Source organism: Bufo bufo, chromosome 5, assembly GCF_905171765.1.
Source record: "Bufo bufo chromosome 5, aBufBuf1.1, whole genome shotgun sequence".
In the NCBI taxonomy this organism is placed as follows: domain Eukaryota; kingdom Metazoa; phylum Chordata; class Amphibia; order Anura; family Bufonidae; genus Bufo; species Bufo bufo.
This window is the reverse complement of record NC_053393.1, coordinates 231,389,766-231,406,161: the sequence shown is the minus strand read 5'-3', so window position 1 is coordinate 231,406,161 and position 16,396 is coordinate 231,389,766. Positions and strand designations below refer to the sequence as shown.

Genomic DNA, 16,396 nt, shown 5'->3' with positions numbered 1-16,396 from the left:
GCGCGCACGCACAAGCAAGGGGCCCTGCTTACTGTGCCTTCAGCTCCGCCCCCAAGCAAGCAGGGAACGGAGGCCCCGAGATCCGCAAGGGAACCTGCAAATAAGGTAATCTTGCATTTTTCCTTCTAGATTAAAACATTCACTACTTTTAATTTGTATGCTTGCATGTGAATGTTTAGGATGTGCTTTCCCATTCATGAAAAAATATTTAGAAACTTTGGCGGGAAATTTATCATTCTTCCCCCACGCCACTTTTTTGACGTAAAAAAGGCATAAACTTGTGTTTTAAAAAAAAATGCCACTGCAACAAAATATTGATGCAAGTGGAGTTTTTACGTCCTTTGTCACTTTCCTGAAAAGAAAGGAGGACAAGTGGGCTCGGCTTATTTATCTTTATTTACGCCAGTTTTCTGCCGTAAATGAAGACGGAATCTACAACAGTTCAGAGCTGCCATAGACTTCTGTATAGGCGCCCGGACTGCCGAATGATGCATTAAACATAAATTAGCGGCTCAGGAGATAGACGTAAAAAAGCTGGTCTTTGATAAATTCCCCCCAAATTTTAGATTCAAACCCTACAGTGTAAAAATCTGATAATCCATTAATTTCAAGATTAAGGTCATCCTATAATTAGAATTTTTTCTTCTGAAATGAAGAAGAAAAAAAGCCGATCATTCTTAAACAATGTGTTCTATGTCCCCTTTTATGTGCCTGTGGCTTGTGTCACACATAGATTTCTTCTGGTGTTTGCATGCAGCGTTTTATGTTGGGCCAAAACCAGGCATTTCTGTGAAGCAGAGGATCCGGCAGGCTGCTCTGTGCCGCAACAGCCTGCCAGATCACCGGAGATGTGAACAAAGCCTAAAAAGGTTTTTCTTTTCTTTTTTTTTATTGATGGCCTATTCTCAGGATAGGTCATCAATATCAGATCAGCTGTTCATGAGCAGCACTTGAACCGGAGCAGCGCTGCTGTAACAGTCATCATCCATGGACAGAGCTACATGGTTTAAGTACCTACTTCCAGTCCCAGAGCTACTCCAAACAGCTGATTGGCGAGAGTACAGGGTTTGGACTTTCCTACAATCTGATATTGAAGACTATGTTCACACATGGCAAACAGCCACACGAAAGAGAATAAAAAACAATTGATTATGGCAAAGCAATTGGTAGTGTATGTGATGTTATACAGGGTGGCCCACAAAAAAGCAGCCCCCCTCCAATATCTCCAAATCAAACTGCCTAATAGTAAATCTGTCTTAGTTGTCCATAGCAACCAACCAGAGCTCAGCTTTTATTCTTTCAGAGCCCTGTAGAAACTGAAAGCTGAGCTCTGATTAGTTGCTATGGGCAACTAAGACTGATTTATTATTCAGTTTAATAAAAGTGACTTAATTTGTCAGAAAGATGGTGTTCTCCCTGGAACAGCAAATAGTGATTGTGGAAGGCTATGTGTGAAGCAGATCGATTAAGGAAAGGCAGGAGACCTTTGCTGACAAGAACCCAGGAACAAAACCACCAGCTAAATATTGTATTCTAGTCTAGTCTAAATATTGAGTCTAGTTCGGAAATGGCATCAAACTGGCTCTGTTGCAAACATGAAGAAACCAAGGCCTCCATCAATCAAGATGGCTGAAGTTGTGCATGAAATTCAGCAGCGGATAGCAAGTAGCCCCCAAAAATCAACTTGAAGATTGTCTCAGCAAGGTGGTGTATAGAGATGAGCGAATTTCATATTATGAAATTTGTTCACGCTTCGTTTGGTGGTAAAAGCAGAATTGCATTATGGAATCCGTTACCACGGACCATAACGCAATTCTATAATGGAATGCCTTTAGAGGCATTTCGTTATTCATTCCGTCATAATAGAATTCTATGGCCTGCATAACGGATCCGTCCCATTTCTGTTATGCAGGAGAGGGCAACCCTGCATAACTGAAATGGGACGGATCCGTTTTGCAGCCCATAGACTTCTATTATGACGGAATACCTCTAAAGGCATTCCGTCATAGAATTGCGTTATGGTCCGTGGTAACGGAATCCATAACGCAATTCTGCTTTTACCACCAATCGAAGAGTGAACCAATTTCAAAATATGAAATTCGCTCATCTCTAGTGGTGTATCATAAACGACGTGTCAGTAAGTGCTGAAATCTCTGATCCTGAAACCATATCGAATAACGTGTGTGCAGGAACTGAAAGTCTGACAAAGCTACGCGCGTAAATTACTGGACTTGATTGCTGACAGACATTTGGACCCATTGCTGTACTTCATGACAGATGAAGCTTGGTTTCATTTATCAGGTCACGTAAATTCCCAGAATATAAGGTACGGTCTGCTGAAAATCTCCATTTGACTCATGAAACACCACGTCACGACCAGAAAATTGGCAATTGGTGTTCAGTGTTAGGAACTCGATTGGTGTGGGCAATTTTCTTCAGATCAACTGTGAATAGTGCAACTTACCTGGACATCTTTGAACAGTTCTACAATCAACACCAGTAGAAAAAAAATGTCCTGCTTTTTCCAACAAGATGGGGCAACATGCCAAACCTTGCAGAGCTCACTGGCACGGGTTCTTAGCAAACTGTGAGCAAGGGGTTACGGCCACCACGTTTCTCAGATTTGTCCACATGCGATTTTTATCTGTGTCCACTAACAATCCACATCACCTGGCTGAACTCAAGGAAAACATCACAAACACTATCTGCAGTATCGGCCAACATAATCCGACGATGCATAGGTGTGTACGGGGACCACTGCCAGCATCTTTTGTGACTTTTGTGGGTAATAAAAAAAACAAAAACAAAAAAAACAACAATCCACTTTCTTGTTCATCTCATCATTGCTGGAGGCAGGCTACGTTTTCGTGGGCCACCCTGTATAACATGTGTTTTAATTGACACAAACATAAAAATTAAAAAAATCAGCAAGTGTTTTTTCCAAGTTCAAAAGGGAAATGAGATTTTAACAATTCTGTTTCACTTTTTATGTGACATTTGGATTTTGTAGTTTATTTCTGCTGCAAAGTCAGCCAGAAAACAAATGGTACACATTTAAACAGTTTAATATTAATTACAGCATGCGTCTGGTAACGTACTCTTTACATGATGTCTAGATATTGCTTTAACATAAATCTGATGGACGGCTGAGTAAAAGAAAATAGAAAATATGCAGGTTGGTAGACTGAAGAATATTGGCTATTTCAGTGTAAAAAATCTACAGGTTGCCAAGCACCAGCACAAATGCCAATATGGGCCAATAAACAGAGCGTTCCTTTGTGTATCACTTGTAAGCCAGCACACTTGGTGTCCTTGGCAGTATCTGAGATGTGAGTTCTCGAAGTTCAGCGTCTATAATTTCCCTTGTGGCTCCCTTTTAATAATTTAAGAAGGATTTGTGTGTCTGCATGTATCTCCTTTATATCATACCAGTTCATAGGACATACATTATAATTTAAATCATGAATCTAATTATGACATACAATGCTATTTTCTCTGTAAAGTTTTTATTTTTTATTTGTACTATAACTCCCATGATCATCTTGTAACTACATTTTTTTAAGATACAGTTGCTTTGTCTAGAGCTGCAGGACGTTCCTCAGACAATTTCTGTAGACAAAAGTACATGTGAATTAAAGAGTAACGGTTTCATTTATTTTTTTACAAATGAGTAGTACAAGCAGATATAAAAAACTTTATATATCTTATCAGAGAAAGATGCTTCCTTCTCCTCTTATCAGACTCTTCTCCTGCTGTCCCCCTCTTCTTCACGAAGTCTCAATTCACAGCTTAGGTCTGTCTTCACCAAAGACAGGCTTTTCCAAACAGTCATCTCCGGTCTGATTCGTATCAAAACGACCACCAGATTCGATTTGGTCTAAACCAAAAGTGCCTCAGTTGCCCTGAAAAGTCATGTATGACAGTCTGAGTTCTCCTAGGGCTGTATCCAACCCCTTTCGAGCTCTTGCACAAAGACAGCATTAGTAATGTCAAAGTGACAGCAATATATATCGCTGTGGGTAAATGGATGCTAGCCGGAGGTAACAGCCCGACTGCTTGCTTGTGTTTTAATTAAAAGAAAAGGTCCCAAAAATATCACTTCTCTCTCTTCTGATTTGTAAAATGGTGGATTCCATTTCGAGCAATTCATGTGGCACAATTCACAAGAGTTTCGGATTTGCCAAAATTAGGGAGATTTTGGGAGATTCATAACAAGTTTGATTTGCTTCTAATTGTTTCACTCATTTCTACTGGTTGCCTGCTCACTGATGGATCAGCTTACAGAGAAGTCTGTGGAGAGGGGACGGGGAGGAGGAGAAAGGAGGGGCTGCTGCAGAAAGAGGCAGAGATACAGATGCAAAGACTACTGCTGGAGTGTAATTAGTGATTTACTGTCTTAGTTAACTGCTAGGTTCACACTCCAGGGAACAGCTGGACGGATCCAATGCATTCCGGCAGAGCATTGGCCGGAAGAGAACCGCTGGCGGCGGCTTCTGAAAAATTATCATAGTAAATCCACACATGCTGAACATTTGTCAAAATGTGAAGTTGTGTGTTTGTTGATACTCACACTTGACTGTGATAGGCAAACAATACATGTATATATTTGGTGTAGATTGACTATGTTTTTGCTCACTTTCCCCCATATTATTCTTTTTTTTTGCAGTAAATATCAAAAATTGCAGAAGATTATGAAGCCTTGGTAAGTATTTTCCTGGATCTCCATTTACTTGCCCTTTCTAATGCTGTATTTTGATGCATAGATATACTACTGCTTTGTATAAGAAGCCCCATATTAGGGTACTTTCACGCCAGTGTTTTTCTTTTCCGGCGCTGAGTTCCGTCCTAGGGGCTCTATACGGGAAAAGAACTGATCAGTTTTATCCTTATGCATTCTGAATGGAGAGAAATCCATTCAGGATGCATCAGGATGTCTTCAGTTCAGTCTTTTTGACTTTTCAGAAAGGAGATAATACCGCAGCATGCTACGGTTTTATCTCCGGCCAAAAACACTGCACACTTTGCCTGAATGCCGGCATTTTTTTCCATAGGAATGTATTAGTGCTGGATCCGGCATTCAAAATGCCGGATCCATCTGCGCAGACCGAAAAAAATAAATGCCGGATCCGTTTTCCCAGATAACACCGGAAAGACGGATCCGGCATTTCAATGCATTTGTAAGACGGATCAGGATCCTGATCCGTCTTACAAATGCCATCAGTTGGCATACGTTTTGACGGATCCGGCAGGCAGTTCCGGCGACTGAATTGCTTGCCGGATCACTGACGCAAGTGTGAAAGTACCCTTAAAGGAATTGTCCCAGAACATGAACCCCTGTCCATAGGGCCTAAGCTTGTGTCAGAATGGAGAGCCTGGTCTTGTAGATTTAGCTTGCCCATATGTTGCATGGATGGTCGTTCATTTGAGGAAATGTTTGCCTGGACACTGTTTCAGCGATCAGCTGATTACCATCCCAGCCTTTCTATAAAAAGGGGTTTGTCTGACCATTTAATTGCCATGAACTTTTCCCAAAACGTAACTTTTGGTAAAAGTTCTCTCCTTTGTTCTGCAGGATTTGATACTGTTCTTGGGACTGAATATATGTCTCCTGTATCGAACTATACAATGGCTGTGTGAATGTAACCACATTGACGCTAGTATCCAAAAATAATGATACCCGGCATAAAATCTGTTTGGGGTTTTTATTCCCTTCTACAGGGTTGCCCACTAAAAAGTATCCCACCTGCAGCCATAGTATGACAAGATGAACAAGCAAGTGGATTTTTTTTTTTTTTTTTTTTGTAATTACCTACAATTTGACAGTTAGTGCCTGTTCACATCTATGCCTCTGATTATGTTGGCACAAGCAGTATTAGCCAACATAATCCGACTTGCCCGAAGATGCATGGACGTGATCGGAACCACATTCAGAATCTTTTGTGACTTGTGGGTAATGAAAAAAATAAATAAAATCCACTTGCTCGTTCATCTTGTCATACTATTGCTGGCGGCGGGCTACGTTTTTGTTGGCCACCCTGTATAAGATGTACTGGAGGAGGGCTACTTTTTCATGTGCCAGCCTAGTATACAGTCAGGTCCATAAATATTGGGACATCGACACAATTCTAACATTTTTGGCTCTATACACCACCACAATGGATTTGAAATGAAACACACAAGATGTGCTGTAACTGCAGACTGTCAGCTTTAATTTGAGAGTATTTACATCCAATTCAGGTGAACGGTGTAGGAATTACAACAGTTTGCATATGTGCCTCCCACTTGTTAAGGGACCAAAAGTAATGGGACAATTGGCTTCTCAGCTGTTCCATGGCCAGGTGTGTGTTATTCCCTCATTATCCCAATTACAATGAGCAGATAAAAGATCCAGAGTTCATTTCACAAGTGCTATTTGCATTTGGAATCTGTTGCTGTCAACTCTCAAGATGAGATCCAAAGAGCTGTCACTATCAGTGAAGCAAGCCATCATTAGGCTGAATAAACAAAACAAACCCATCAGAGAGATAGCAAAAACATTGGGCCTGGCCAAAACAACTGTTTGGAACATTCTTAAAAAAAAAAGGAACGCACCGGTGAGCTCAGCAACACCAAAAGACCCGGAAAACCACGGAAAACAACTGTGGTGGATGACCAAAGAATTCTTCCCCTGGTGAAGAAAACACCCTTCACAACAGTTGGCCAGATCAAAAACACTCTCCAGGAGGTAGGTGTATGTGTGTCAAAGTCAACAATTAAGAGAAGACTTCACCAGAGTGAATACAAAGGGTTCACCACAAGATGTAAACCATTGGTGAGCTTCAAAAACAGGATGGCCAGATTAGAGTTTGCCAAACAACATCTAAAAAAGCCTTCACAGTTCTGGAACAACATCCTATGGACAGATGAGACCAGGATCAACTTGTACCAGAGTGATGGGAAGAGAAGAGTATGGAGAAGGAAAGGAACTGCTCATGATCCTAAGCATACCACCTCATCAGTGAAGCATGGTGGTGGTAGTGTCATGGCATGGGCATGTATGGCTGCCAATGGAACTGGTTCTCTTGTTTTTATTGATGATGTGACTGCTGACAAAAGCAGCAGGATGAATTCTGAAGTGTTTCGGGCAATATTATCTGCTCATATTCAGCCAAATGCTTCAAAACTCATTGGATGGCGCTTCACAGTGCATATGGACAATGACCCAAAGCATACTGCAAAAGCAACTAAAGAGTTTTTTAACCACTTCAGCCCCCCAAGCTTAAACACCCTTAATGACCAGGCCACTTTTTACACTTCTGACCTACCCTACTTTCACTGTTTATTGCTCGGTCATGCAACTTACCACCCAAATGAATTTTACCTCCTTTTCTTCTCACTAATAGAGCTTTCATTTGGTGGTATCTCATTGCTGCTGACATTTTTACTTTTTTTGTTATTAATCGAAATTTAACGATTTTCTTTGCAAAAAAATGACATTTTTCACTTTCAGTTGTAAAATTTAGCAAAAAAAACGACATCCATATATAAATTTTTCTCTAAATTTATTGTTCTACATGTCTTTGATAAAAAAAAAATGTTTCGGTAAAAAAAAAAAATGGTTTGGGTAAAAGTTATAGCGTTTACAAACTATGGTACAAAAATGTGAATTTCCGCTTTTTGAAGCAGCTCTGACTTTCTGAGCACCTGTCATGTTTCCTGAGGTTCTACAATGGCCAGACAGTACAAACACCCCACAAATGACCCCATTTCGGAAAGTAGACACCCTAAGGTATTCGCTGATGGGCATAGTGAGTTCATAGAACGTTTTATTTTTTGTCACAAGTTAGCGGAAAATGATGATGATTTTTTTTTTTTTTTTCTTACAAAGTCTCATATTCCACTAACTTGTGACAAAAAATAAAAACTTCTATGAACTCACTATGCCCATCAGCGAATACCTTGGGGTGTCTTCTTTCCAAAATGGGGTCACTTGTGGTGTAGTTATACTGCCCTGGCATTCTAGGGGCCCTAATGTGTGGTAAGTAGTTTGAAATCAAAGTCTGTAAAAAATGGCCGGTGAAATCCGAAAGGTGCTCTTTGGAATGTGGGCCCCTTTGCCCACCTAGGCTGCAAAAAAGTGTCACACATGTGGTATCTCTGTACTCAGGAGAAGTTGGGCAATGTGTTTTGGGGTGTCATTTTACATATACCCATGCTGGGTGAGAAAAATATCTCGGCAAAAGAGAACTTTTCCCATTTGTTTATACAAAGTTGGCATTTGACCAAGATATTTCTCTCACCCAGCATGGGTATATGTAAAAAGACACCCCAAAACACATTCCCCAACTTTTCCTGAGTACGGCGATACCACATGTGTGACACTTTTTTGCAGCCTAGATGAGCAAAGGTGCCCAAATTCCTTTTAGGAGGGCATTTTTAGACATTTGGATCCCAGACTTCTTCTCACGCTTTAGGGCCCCTAAAAAGCCAGGGCAGTATAAATACCCCACATGTGACCCCATTTTGGAAAGAAGACACCCCAAGGTATTCAATGAGGGGCATGGCGAGTTCATAGAAAAAAAAAAATTTGGCACAAGTTAGCGGAAATTGATTTTTTTGGTTTTTTTCTCACAAAGTCTCCCTTTCCGCTAACTTAAGACAAAAATTTCAATCTTTCATGGACTCAATATGCCCCTCAGCGAATACCTTGGGGTGTCTTCTTTCCAAAATGGTGTTTTTTGTGGGGTGTTTGTACTGCCCTGGCATTTGAGGGTTTCCGCAATCATTACATGTATGGCCAGCATTAGGAGTTTCTGCTATTCTCCTTATATTGAGCATACGGGTAATGAGATTTTTTTTTTTCGTTCAGCCTCTGGGCTGAAAGAAAAAATGAACGGCACAGATTTCTTCATTCGCATCGATCAATGTGGATGAAAAAAATCTCTGCCAAAAAAAAAAAAAGGAGGGGAAAGGCGTCTGCCAGGACATAGGAGCTCCGCCCAACAACCATACCCACTTAGCCCGTATGCCCTGGCAAACCAGATTTATCCATTCACATCAATCGATGTGGATGAATAAATCATTGCAGGGATTTTTTTTTTTTTTTATATATACAAAGTGTTTGCCAAAGCATATGAACACCGCCGCCTCCTCAGCTCATATGCCTCGGCAAACGTATCTTTTACTGCAGAGGAGAAATCTCGTCTTGCAGCGCCGCATACACCGACTTGTGTGTAATCTGACAGCAGCGCAATGCTTCTGTCAGAATGCACATCAGTGCTGCAGCTAGTCGATCGGTTGGTCCACCTGGAAGGTAAAAAAAACAAAACAAAAAAGAAAAAACCAGGCCGCAACGCAATAAATTTTATTAACTTTATAATAACTTTTGAACAGAACATATAAACTTTTTTTTTAACTTTTTGAACTGAAGTTAACTTTTTAGCTTACTGGTGTTTTTTTTTTTTTTTTTTTCCTTTATAGGACAAACCTCTCCTTCCCCATGGGACAATGTGCAAAGCGCAAATCGCCCAAAGATGTGGCGAAGTACATTATGCACTTTATCCCAGGTGAAAGGAGAGGTTTGCAGTAGCTGTGAGTGTAAGGGCCCTAATAGCCCTGTGTGCCTGTCCTGTGAGATGCAATCCCTATGCTAAGTGTACCTGTGTGTGGTACTTCCGGAAACACTCTCCAAAGCATAGGGCAGGGTAGTCAGGACAGAAATAGCGGGTGTCACGCCTTATTCCACTCCTGCTACAGACACAACATCTTTTTCGGGGTGACGGTTGGGTTGAGGTACCAGGAACGACACTGGGGAAATGTCGCTCGTGTAGACGGCTAACTACACTGGTGGATGGGGCCATGGAACCTCCTGGATACAGGAGGTTCGCGATGATCTCTTCCTGAAATTTGAGGAAGGATCCCGTTCTCCCAGCCTTACTGTAGAGAACAAAACTATTGTACATCGCCAATTGAATCAAATATACGGACACCTTCTTATACCAGCGTCTGGTGCGTCGGGAAACTAAATAGGGAGCCAACATCTGGTCATTGAAGTCCACCCCTCCCATGAGCGCATTATAGTCGTGGACTGAGAGGGGCTTTTCAATGACACGGGTTGCCCTTTCAATTTGTATTGTCGTGTCTGCGTGAATGGAGTAGAGCATGTAAACGTCACGCTTGTCTCTCCATTTCACCGCGAGCAGTTCTTCATTACACAAGGCAGCCCTCTCCCGCCTTGCAAGACGGGTGGTAACGAGCCGTTGGGGGAAGCCCACACGACTAGGTCGCACGGTGCCACAACAGCCAATCTGTTCTAGAAACAAATGCCTAAAGAGGGGCACACTTGTGTAAAAATTGTCCACATAAAGATGGTACCCCTTGCCAAATAAGGGTGACACCAAGTACCAGACTGTCTTCCCACTGCTCCCCAGGTAGTCAGGGCAACCGACCGGCTCCAGGGTCTGATCTTTTCCCTCATAGATCCGAAATTTGTGGGTATAGCCTGTGGCCCTTTCACAGAGCTTATACAATTTGACCCCATACCGGGCACGCTTGCTTGGGATGTATTGTTTGAAGCCAAGGCGCCTGGTAAAATGTATTAGGGACTCGTCTATGCAGATGTTTTGCTCGATGGTATACAAATCTGCAAATTTCTGGTTGAAGTGGTCTATGAGGGGCCGAATTTTGTGGAGCCGGTCAAAAGCTGGGTGGCATCTGGGACGGGAGGTGCTGTTGTCGCTAAAGGGCAGGAAACGCAGGATGGTCTCAAAACGTGCCCTGGACATAGCAGCAGAGAACATGGGCATGTGATGAATCGGGTTCGTGGACCAATATGACCGCAATTCATGCTTTTTGGTTAGACCCATGTTCAGGAGAAGGCCCAAAAAAAATTTAATTTCGGAAACTTGGACTGGTTTCCACCTGAAAGGCTGGGCATAATGGCTTCCCGGGTTGGCGGATATAAATTGAGTGGCATACCGATTTGTTTCTGCCACGACTAAGTCCAAGAGCTCCGCAGTCAAGAACAGCTCAAAAAATCCCAGGGCCGAACCGATCTGAGCTGTCTCAACCCGAACTCCAGACTGGGCGGTGAAAGGGGGAACTACAGGTGCGGCTGAAGTTGGTGACTGCCAATCAGGGTTTTTCCAGCACCTCAGGGACTCTAGGGGCTCTACGGGCCTGTCTTTGCGGTGGCTGCGACAGGGTAACTATTGCACGTGCCACCGTACCAGCTTCAACTGCCCTTCTGGTGCTCGCCACTTCACCATGTTGTACGGCAGTGCTGGTACTAGGTCCAGGGAGGGCTGTGCTGCTGGTGTATGCCTCAACACGTGATCCGACAGCGCCAGCCCCACTCTGCTGCCCTTGAAACGGATCCTGCACAACCTGTGGTCTAGCGACACGGGGCCGGGTACGCCTGGTTCTATCAGGGACCTCCACCTCCTCGTCCGAACTTTGGGTCAGACTGCCACTGCTTTCTACAGGTTCATATTCTGACCCGCTAGATTCATCAGATGAGGGTTCCCATCAGGGCCGGCGCCACCAGTAAGGCGACTTAGGCAGTCGCCTAGGGCGCCATCTAGCAGGGGGCGCCCTTTTGCGGTGTAAAAAAAAAAAAGTTGGTAATATAAGTTCGGGCGGCCGGCCAGCGGCGCCCGTCATGCTGCCCCTCCTGAGCGCTTGCCGCTCTAAAGAATCTCCGGCTCAGTGCTGCGCAGCCTGCTGTGTCTGCCCTGTGCTACTGCTGTTGTTAGTGTAGCGTGGCCGAGCTCTGTCCGGTCCGCGGTACAGGAGCTTTTTTCCTGTACCCGGCCGGACTGACAGGAAGTGCTCACTTAGTGTGCACTTCCTGTCAGTCCGGCCGGGTAGTGGGTACAAGAAACAAATGCTGCTGTACCGCGGACCGGACAGAGCTCGGCCACGCTACACTAGAGGTGACAAGGGAGAAGGGAGGAGGGAGGGAGGGGGGGGGGGTGTAAAATGACATTGACAAGGGGGGGTGCAAAATGAGTGACAAGGGGGGGGTGTAAAATGACAGTGACAAGGGGGGGTGCAAAATGACAGTGACAAGGGGGGGGGGTGCAAAATGAGAGTGACAAGGGGGGGGGGGGAGTGTAAAATGAGAGTGACAAGGGGGGGGTGTAAAATGACAGTGACAAGGGGGGTGTAAAATGACAGTGACAAGGGGGGGTGCAAAATGAGAGTGACAAGGGGGGGGGGAGTGTAAAATGAGAGTGACAAGGGGGGGTGCAAAATGACAGTGACAAGGGGGGGGTGCAAAATGACAGTGACAAGGGGGGGTGTAAAATGAGAGTGACAAGGGGGGTTGTAAAATGAGAGTGACAAGGGGGGGGGGGGGAGTGTAAAATGAGAGTGACAAGGGGGGGGTGTAAAATGACAGTGACAAGGGGGGGGTGTAAAATGACAGTGACAAGGGGGGGTGCAAAATGAGAGTGACAAGGGGGGGGAGTGTAAAATGAGAGTGACAAGGGGGGGGGTGCAAAATGATAGTGACAAGGGGGGGTGCAAAATGAGAGTGACAAGGGGGGGAGTGTAAAATGAGAGTGACAAGGGGGGGGGGTAAAATGAGAATGACAAGGGAGGAGGGGGGGTGTAAAATGAGAGTGACAAGGGGGGTAGAATGAGAGTGACAAGGGAGGGGGGTAGAATGAGAGTGACAGGGGGGGTAGAATGAGAGTGACAAGGAGGGGGGGAGAAGAGAGTGACAAGGAGGGGGGGAGGAGAAGAGAGTGACAAGGGAGGGAGGGGGGAGAAGAGAGTGACAAGGGAGGGAGGGGGGAGAAGAGAGTGACAAGGGAGGGAGGGGGGGAGAAGAGAGTGACAAGGGAGGGAGGGGGGGAGAAGAGAGTGACAAGGGAGGGAGGGGGGGAGAAGAGAGTGACAAGGGAGGGAGGGGGGAGAAGAGAGTGACAAGGGAGGGAGGGGGGAGAAGAGAGTGACAAGGGAGGGAGGGGGGAGAAGAGAGTGACAAGGGAGGGAGGGGGGAGAAGAGAGTGACAAGGGAGGGAGGGGGGAGAAGAGAGTGACAAGGGAGGGAGGGGGGAGAAGAGAGTGACAAGGGAGGGAGGGGGGAGAAGAGAGTGACAAGGGAGGGAGGGGGGAGAAGAGAGTGACAAGGGAGGGAGGGGGGAGAAGAGAGTGACAAGGGAGGGAGGGGGGAGAAGAGAGTGACAAGGGAGGGAGGGGGGAGAAGAGAGTGACAAGGGAGGGAGGGGGGAGAAGAGAGTGACGAGGGAGGGAGGGGGGGAGAGTGACAAGGGAGGGGGGGCAGAGTGACAAGGGAGGAGGGGGGGAGAAGAGAGTGACAAGGGATGGAGGGGGGGGGGGGGGGGGAGAAGAGAGTGACAAGGGAGTCCCCAGAGCCAGACTGCAGCCAGAGACCAGATCATCTTATTGTCCTGGTGGTAAGTAGACAATGCAATATGTTTATTATGTAGTTGTTTAGTTATTAATTCTACATTGGAAACTAATTTACCTCACATTTAGGGTCCATTCACACATCCGTGTGTGTTTTGCGGATCCACAAAACACGGGCAGCGGCAATGTGCGTTCCACATTTTGCGGACCGCACATTGCTGGCACTAAGAGAATATGCCTGTTCTTGTCCGCTATTGCGGACAAGAATAGGACATGTTCTATTTTTTTCAGGATCGGAATTGCGGATCCGGGTCCGCAATTCCGTTCCGCAAAAAGGGACAGCTACAAGAAGCTAGATTAACCGTAAGGGAAACATAGCAGTTCTTTTAATTTAAAAGCTGAGAAAGGGGTGGAACATATGTGATGTCATGATATGGGCAGATCATCTGATGAGGGGGGGGGGGGGGGGCGGCAATTTTTATCTTGCCTAGGGCGGCAAAAATCCTTGCACCGGCCCTGGTTCCCATTCCCCATCCGACTGGGTCAGAATCCTGTAGGCCTCTTCAGAAGAATACCCCCTGTTTGACATTTGGACTACTAAATTTAGGGGTATTCCCTGAGACTACCCAAGAAAAAAAGCAAGCCTGTCTTACAAAGGGGAGGCTAGCGAAGTACCGGAGGCCGCTGCGATTGATAAAAAATATCGAAACTGATTTTTTTTATCGCCGCAGCGCTTGGAAAGTGATTGTGCAGTGATCAAAAAATATTATATTTTTTGTCACTGCGGCGGGGCGGGCGTGGGTGAATGCACGTGTGGGCGACCGATCAGGCCTGAACGGGCAAACACTGCGTTTTGGGTGGAGGGCGAGCTAAGGTGACACTAATACAATTATAGATCTGACTGTGATCAGTTTTGATCACTTACAGATATTATAAAAGTACAAATGCTGATTAGCGATACGCTAATCAGCGAATCAGTGACTGCGGTACGGTGGGCTGGGCGCTAACTGACGCTAACTACCTAACCAAGGGGCCTAAACTATCCTAAAACATAACAGTCAATACCAGTGGAAAAAAAAAGTGACAGTTTACACTGATCACTTTTTTCCTTTCACTAGGTGATTGACAGCGGTGATCAAGGGGTTAATTCGGGTGATGGGGGTGATCTGGGGCTAAGGTGTAGTGTTTGGTGCTACTCACTGTGATGTCTGCTCCTCTGCTGGAACCAACCGACGAAAAGGACCAGCAGAAGAGCAGACAAGCCATTTAACACATCATATTTACTAATATGATGTGTTATCTGGCTTTTCATTCGTTTTTTTAAAAATCATCAGCTTGCCAGCGACTATCATTGGCTGGCAAGCTGATGACCCGTCCCCCCTCTAACTTTTGCCGGCCCGCGATGCGCATGCGCGGGCTGGCTTTGAGCGAAATTTCGCGTCTCGCGAGATGACGCGTATATGCGTGACTCTGCGCAGGGCTGCCGCCTTCGGAACGCGATCCTGTGTTAGGCGGTCCGGAGGCGGTTAAGGGAAAGAAGTGGAATGTTATGCAATGGCCAAGTCAATCACCTGACCTGAATCCGATTGAGCATGCATTTCACTTGCTGAAGACAAAACTGAAGGGAAAATGCCCCAAGAACAAGCAGGAACTGAAGACAGTTGCAGTAGAGGCCTGGCAGAGCATCACCAGGGATGAAACCCAGCGTCTGGTGATGTCTATGCGTTCCAGACTTCAGGCTGTAATTGACTTCAAAGGATTTGCAACCAAGTATTAAAAAGTGAAAGTTTAATTTATGATTATTATTCTGTCCCATTACTTTTGGTCCCTTAACAAGTGGAGGCACATATGTAAACTGTTGTAATTCCTACACCATTCACCTGATTTGGATGTAAATACCCTCAAATTAAAGCTGACAGTCTGCAGTTAAAGCACATCTTGTTTGTTTCATTTCAAATCCATTGTGGTGGTGTATAGAGCCAAAAATGTTAGAATTGTGTTGATGTCCCAATATTTATGGACCTGACTGTATTTGCAATTATTTAAATTTCTTTTTTATTTGGGGGGGTGGAGCAGCCAATGGCAGGCAGGGTCATAGGCTATATCACAGCCCTACAGCGTCTGTATTGTCACGACAACCTGGAAGTCACAAAGTGACTCCATTCACTTTTACTATATTGCAATGTAGCTTAATTGTTAATGCCAAGATCGCCAAGTAGCTCCAGCCTAAATCACAGGGATACAGATGACAACATTCAGATTGGTGTGATCAACTTTACTCACTGTGGAGGACCTATCCTCTTCTGTATTACACTGGTAACCATTGATTTGACTATCAATGGATTCATTCTTAATTTCCCAGTGGCAAAACTGCTGGGAAGTAAAACACACTATAGGGGTTGGCTGGAAGAATAGCCGTCAGCTGAAAAAGTGTTTGTCTGAGACCTGTTGAAGCTGTATGGACACCTTAATACTGGCTGACAATTCCTAGACCAGATACAGCTGCTCACCCCTGCCTCTACGTGAGTGTGTTCGCTAAGCACAGCCATGTTTGACCAGCTTATTAGCTGACGTCACCTACCACCCTTCAGAAAAGTTGTAATAATTCCTTTTTCTTCTTCTCTTATGTGGGCTATTTTGTAGACTGGCTGGAGAATTTGTGACCCATATTGGAGATAATTTATAGTAAAGATCTGTACTTTCTTAGCTACAGCTTAAATCTGTTAGTGATAACCTTGGAATAGCTGATCTTATTCTCTGAGGGAGACATAACACAGCATAGCTTTTAGTATTTTAAAGCACGAAAGGCTGTATAACATAAAGATTCTGTGTGAGGAATGGCAATAGAAAAAGTTAATATTGGTATGTGGTTGATATTGTTATGGACTGGCTATAACAATGTTCCACAGTCATTCTCAATTAAGAAACGAAAATCCAGGTCACCCATTCACACTGACACGAAAACTACAGCATTGAAGGGAATCTGTCACCAGTTTTCTGCTGCCCTCACTTTTATATCCTAAAAGCTTCAGCGCCTCCC

At 44.6% G+C, this 16,396-nt stretch overlaps 1 protein-coding gene across 2 annotated transcripts in view; it reads left to right on the top strand.

Moving 5' to 3' along the window:
* ELMO1 (engulfment and cell motility 1) overlaps positions 1-16,396 on the top strand; it is a 548,072-nt gene that overhangs the window by 133,764 nt on the left and 397,912 nt on the right. For both annotated transcript variants that reach the window (XM_040433269.1, XM_040433270.1), the window contains one exon: positions 4,667-4,702. In XM_040433269.1, coding sequence (XP_040289203.1) covers positions 4,667-4,702 — 36 coding nt within the window. The remainder of the gene's footprint in view (positions 1-4,666; positions 4,703-16,396) is intronic.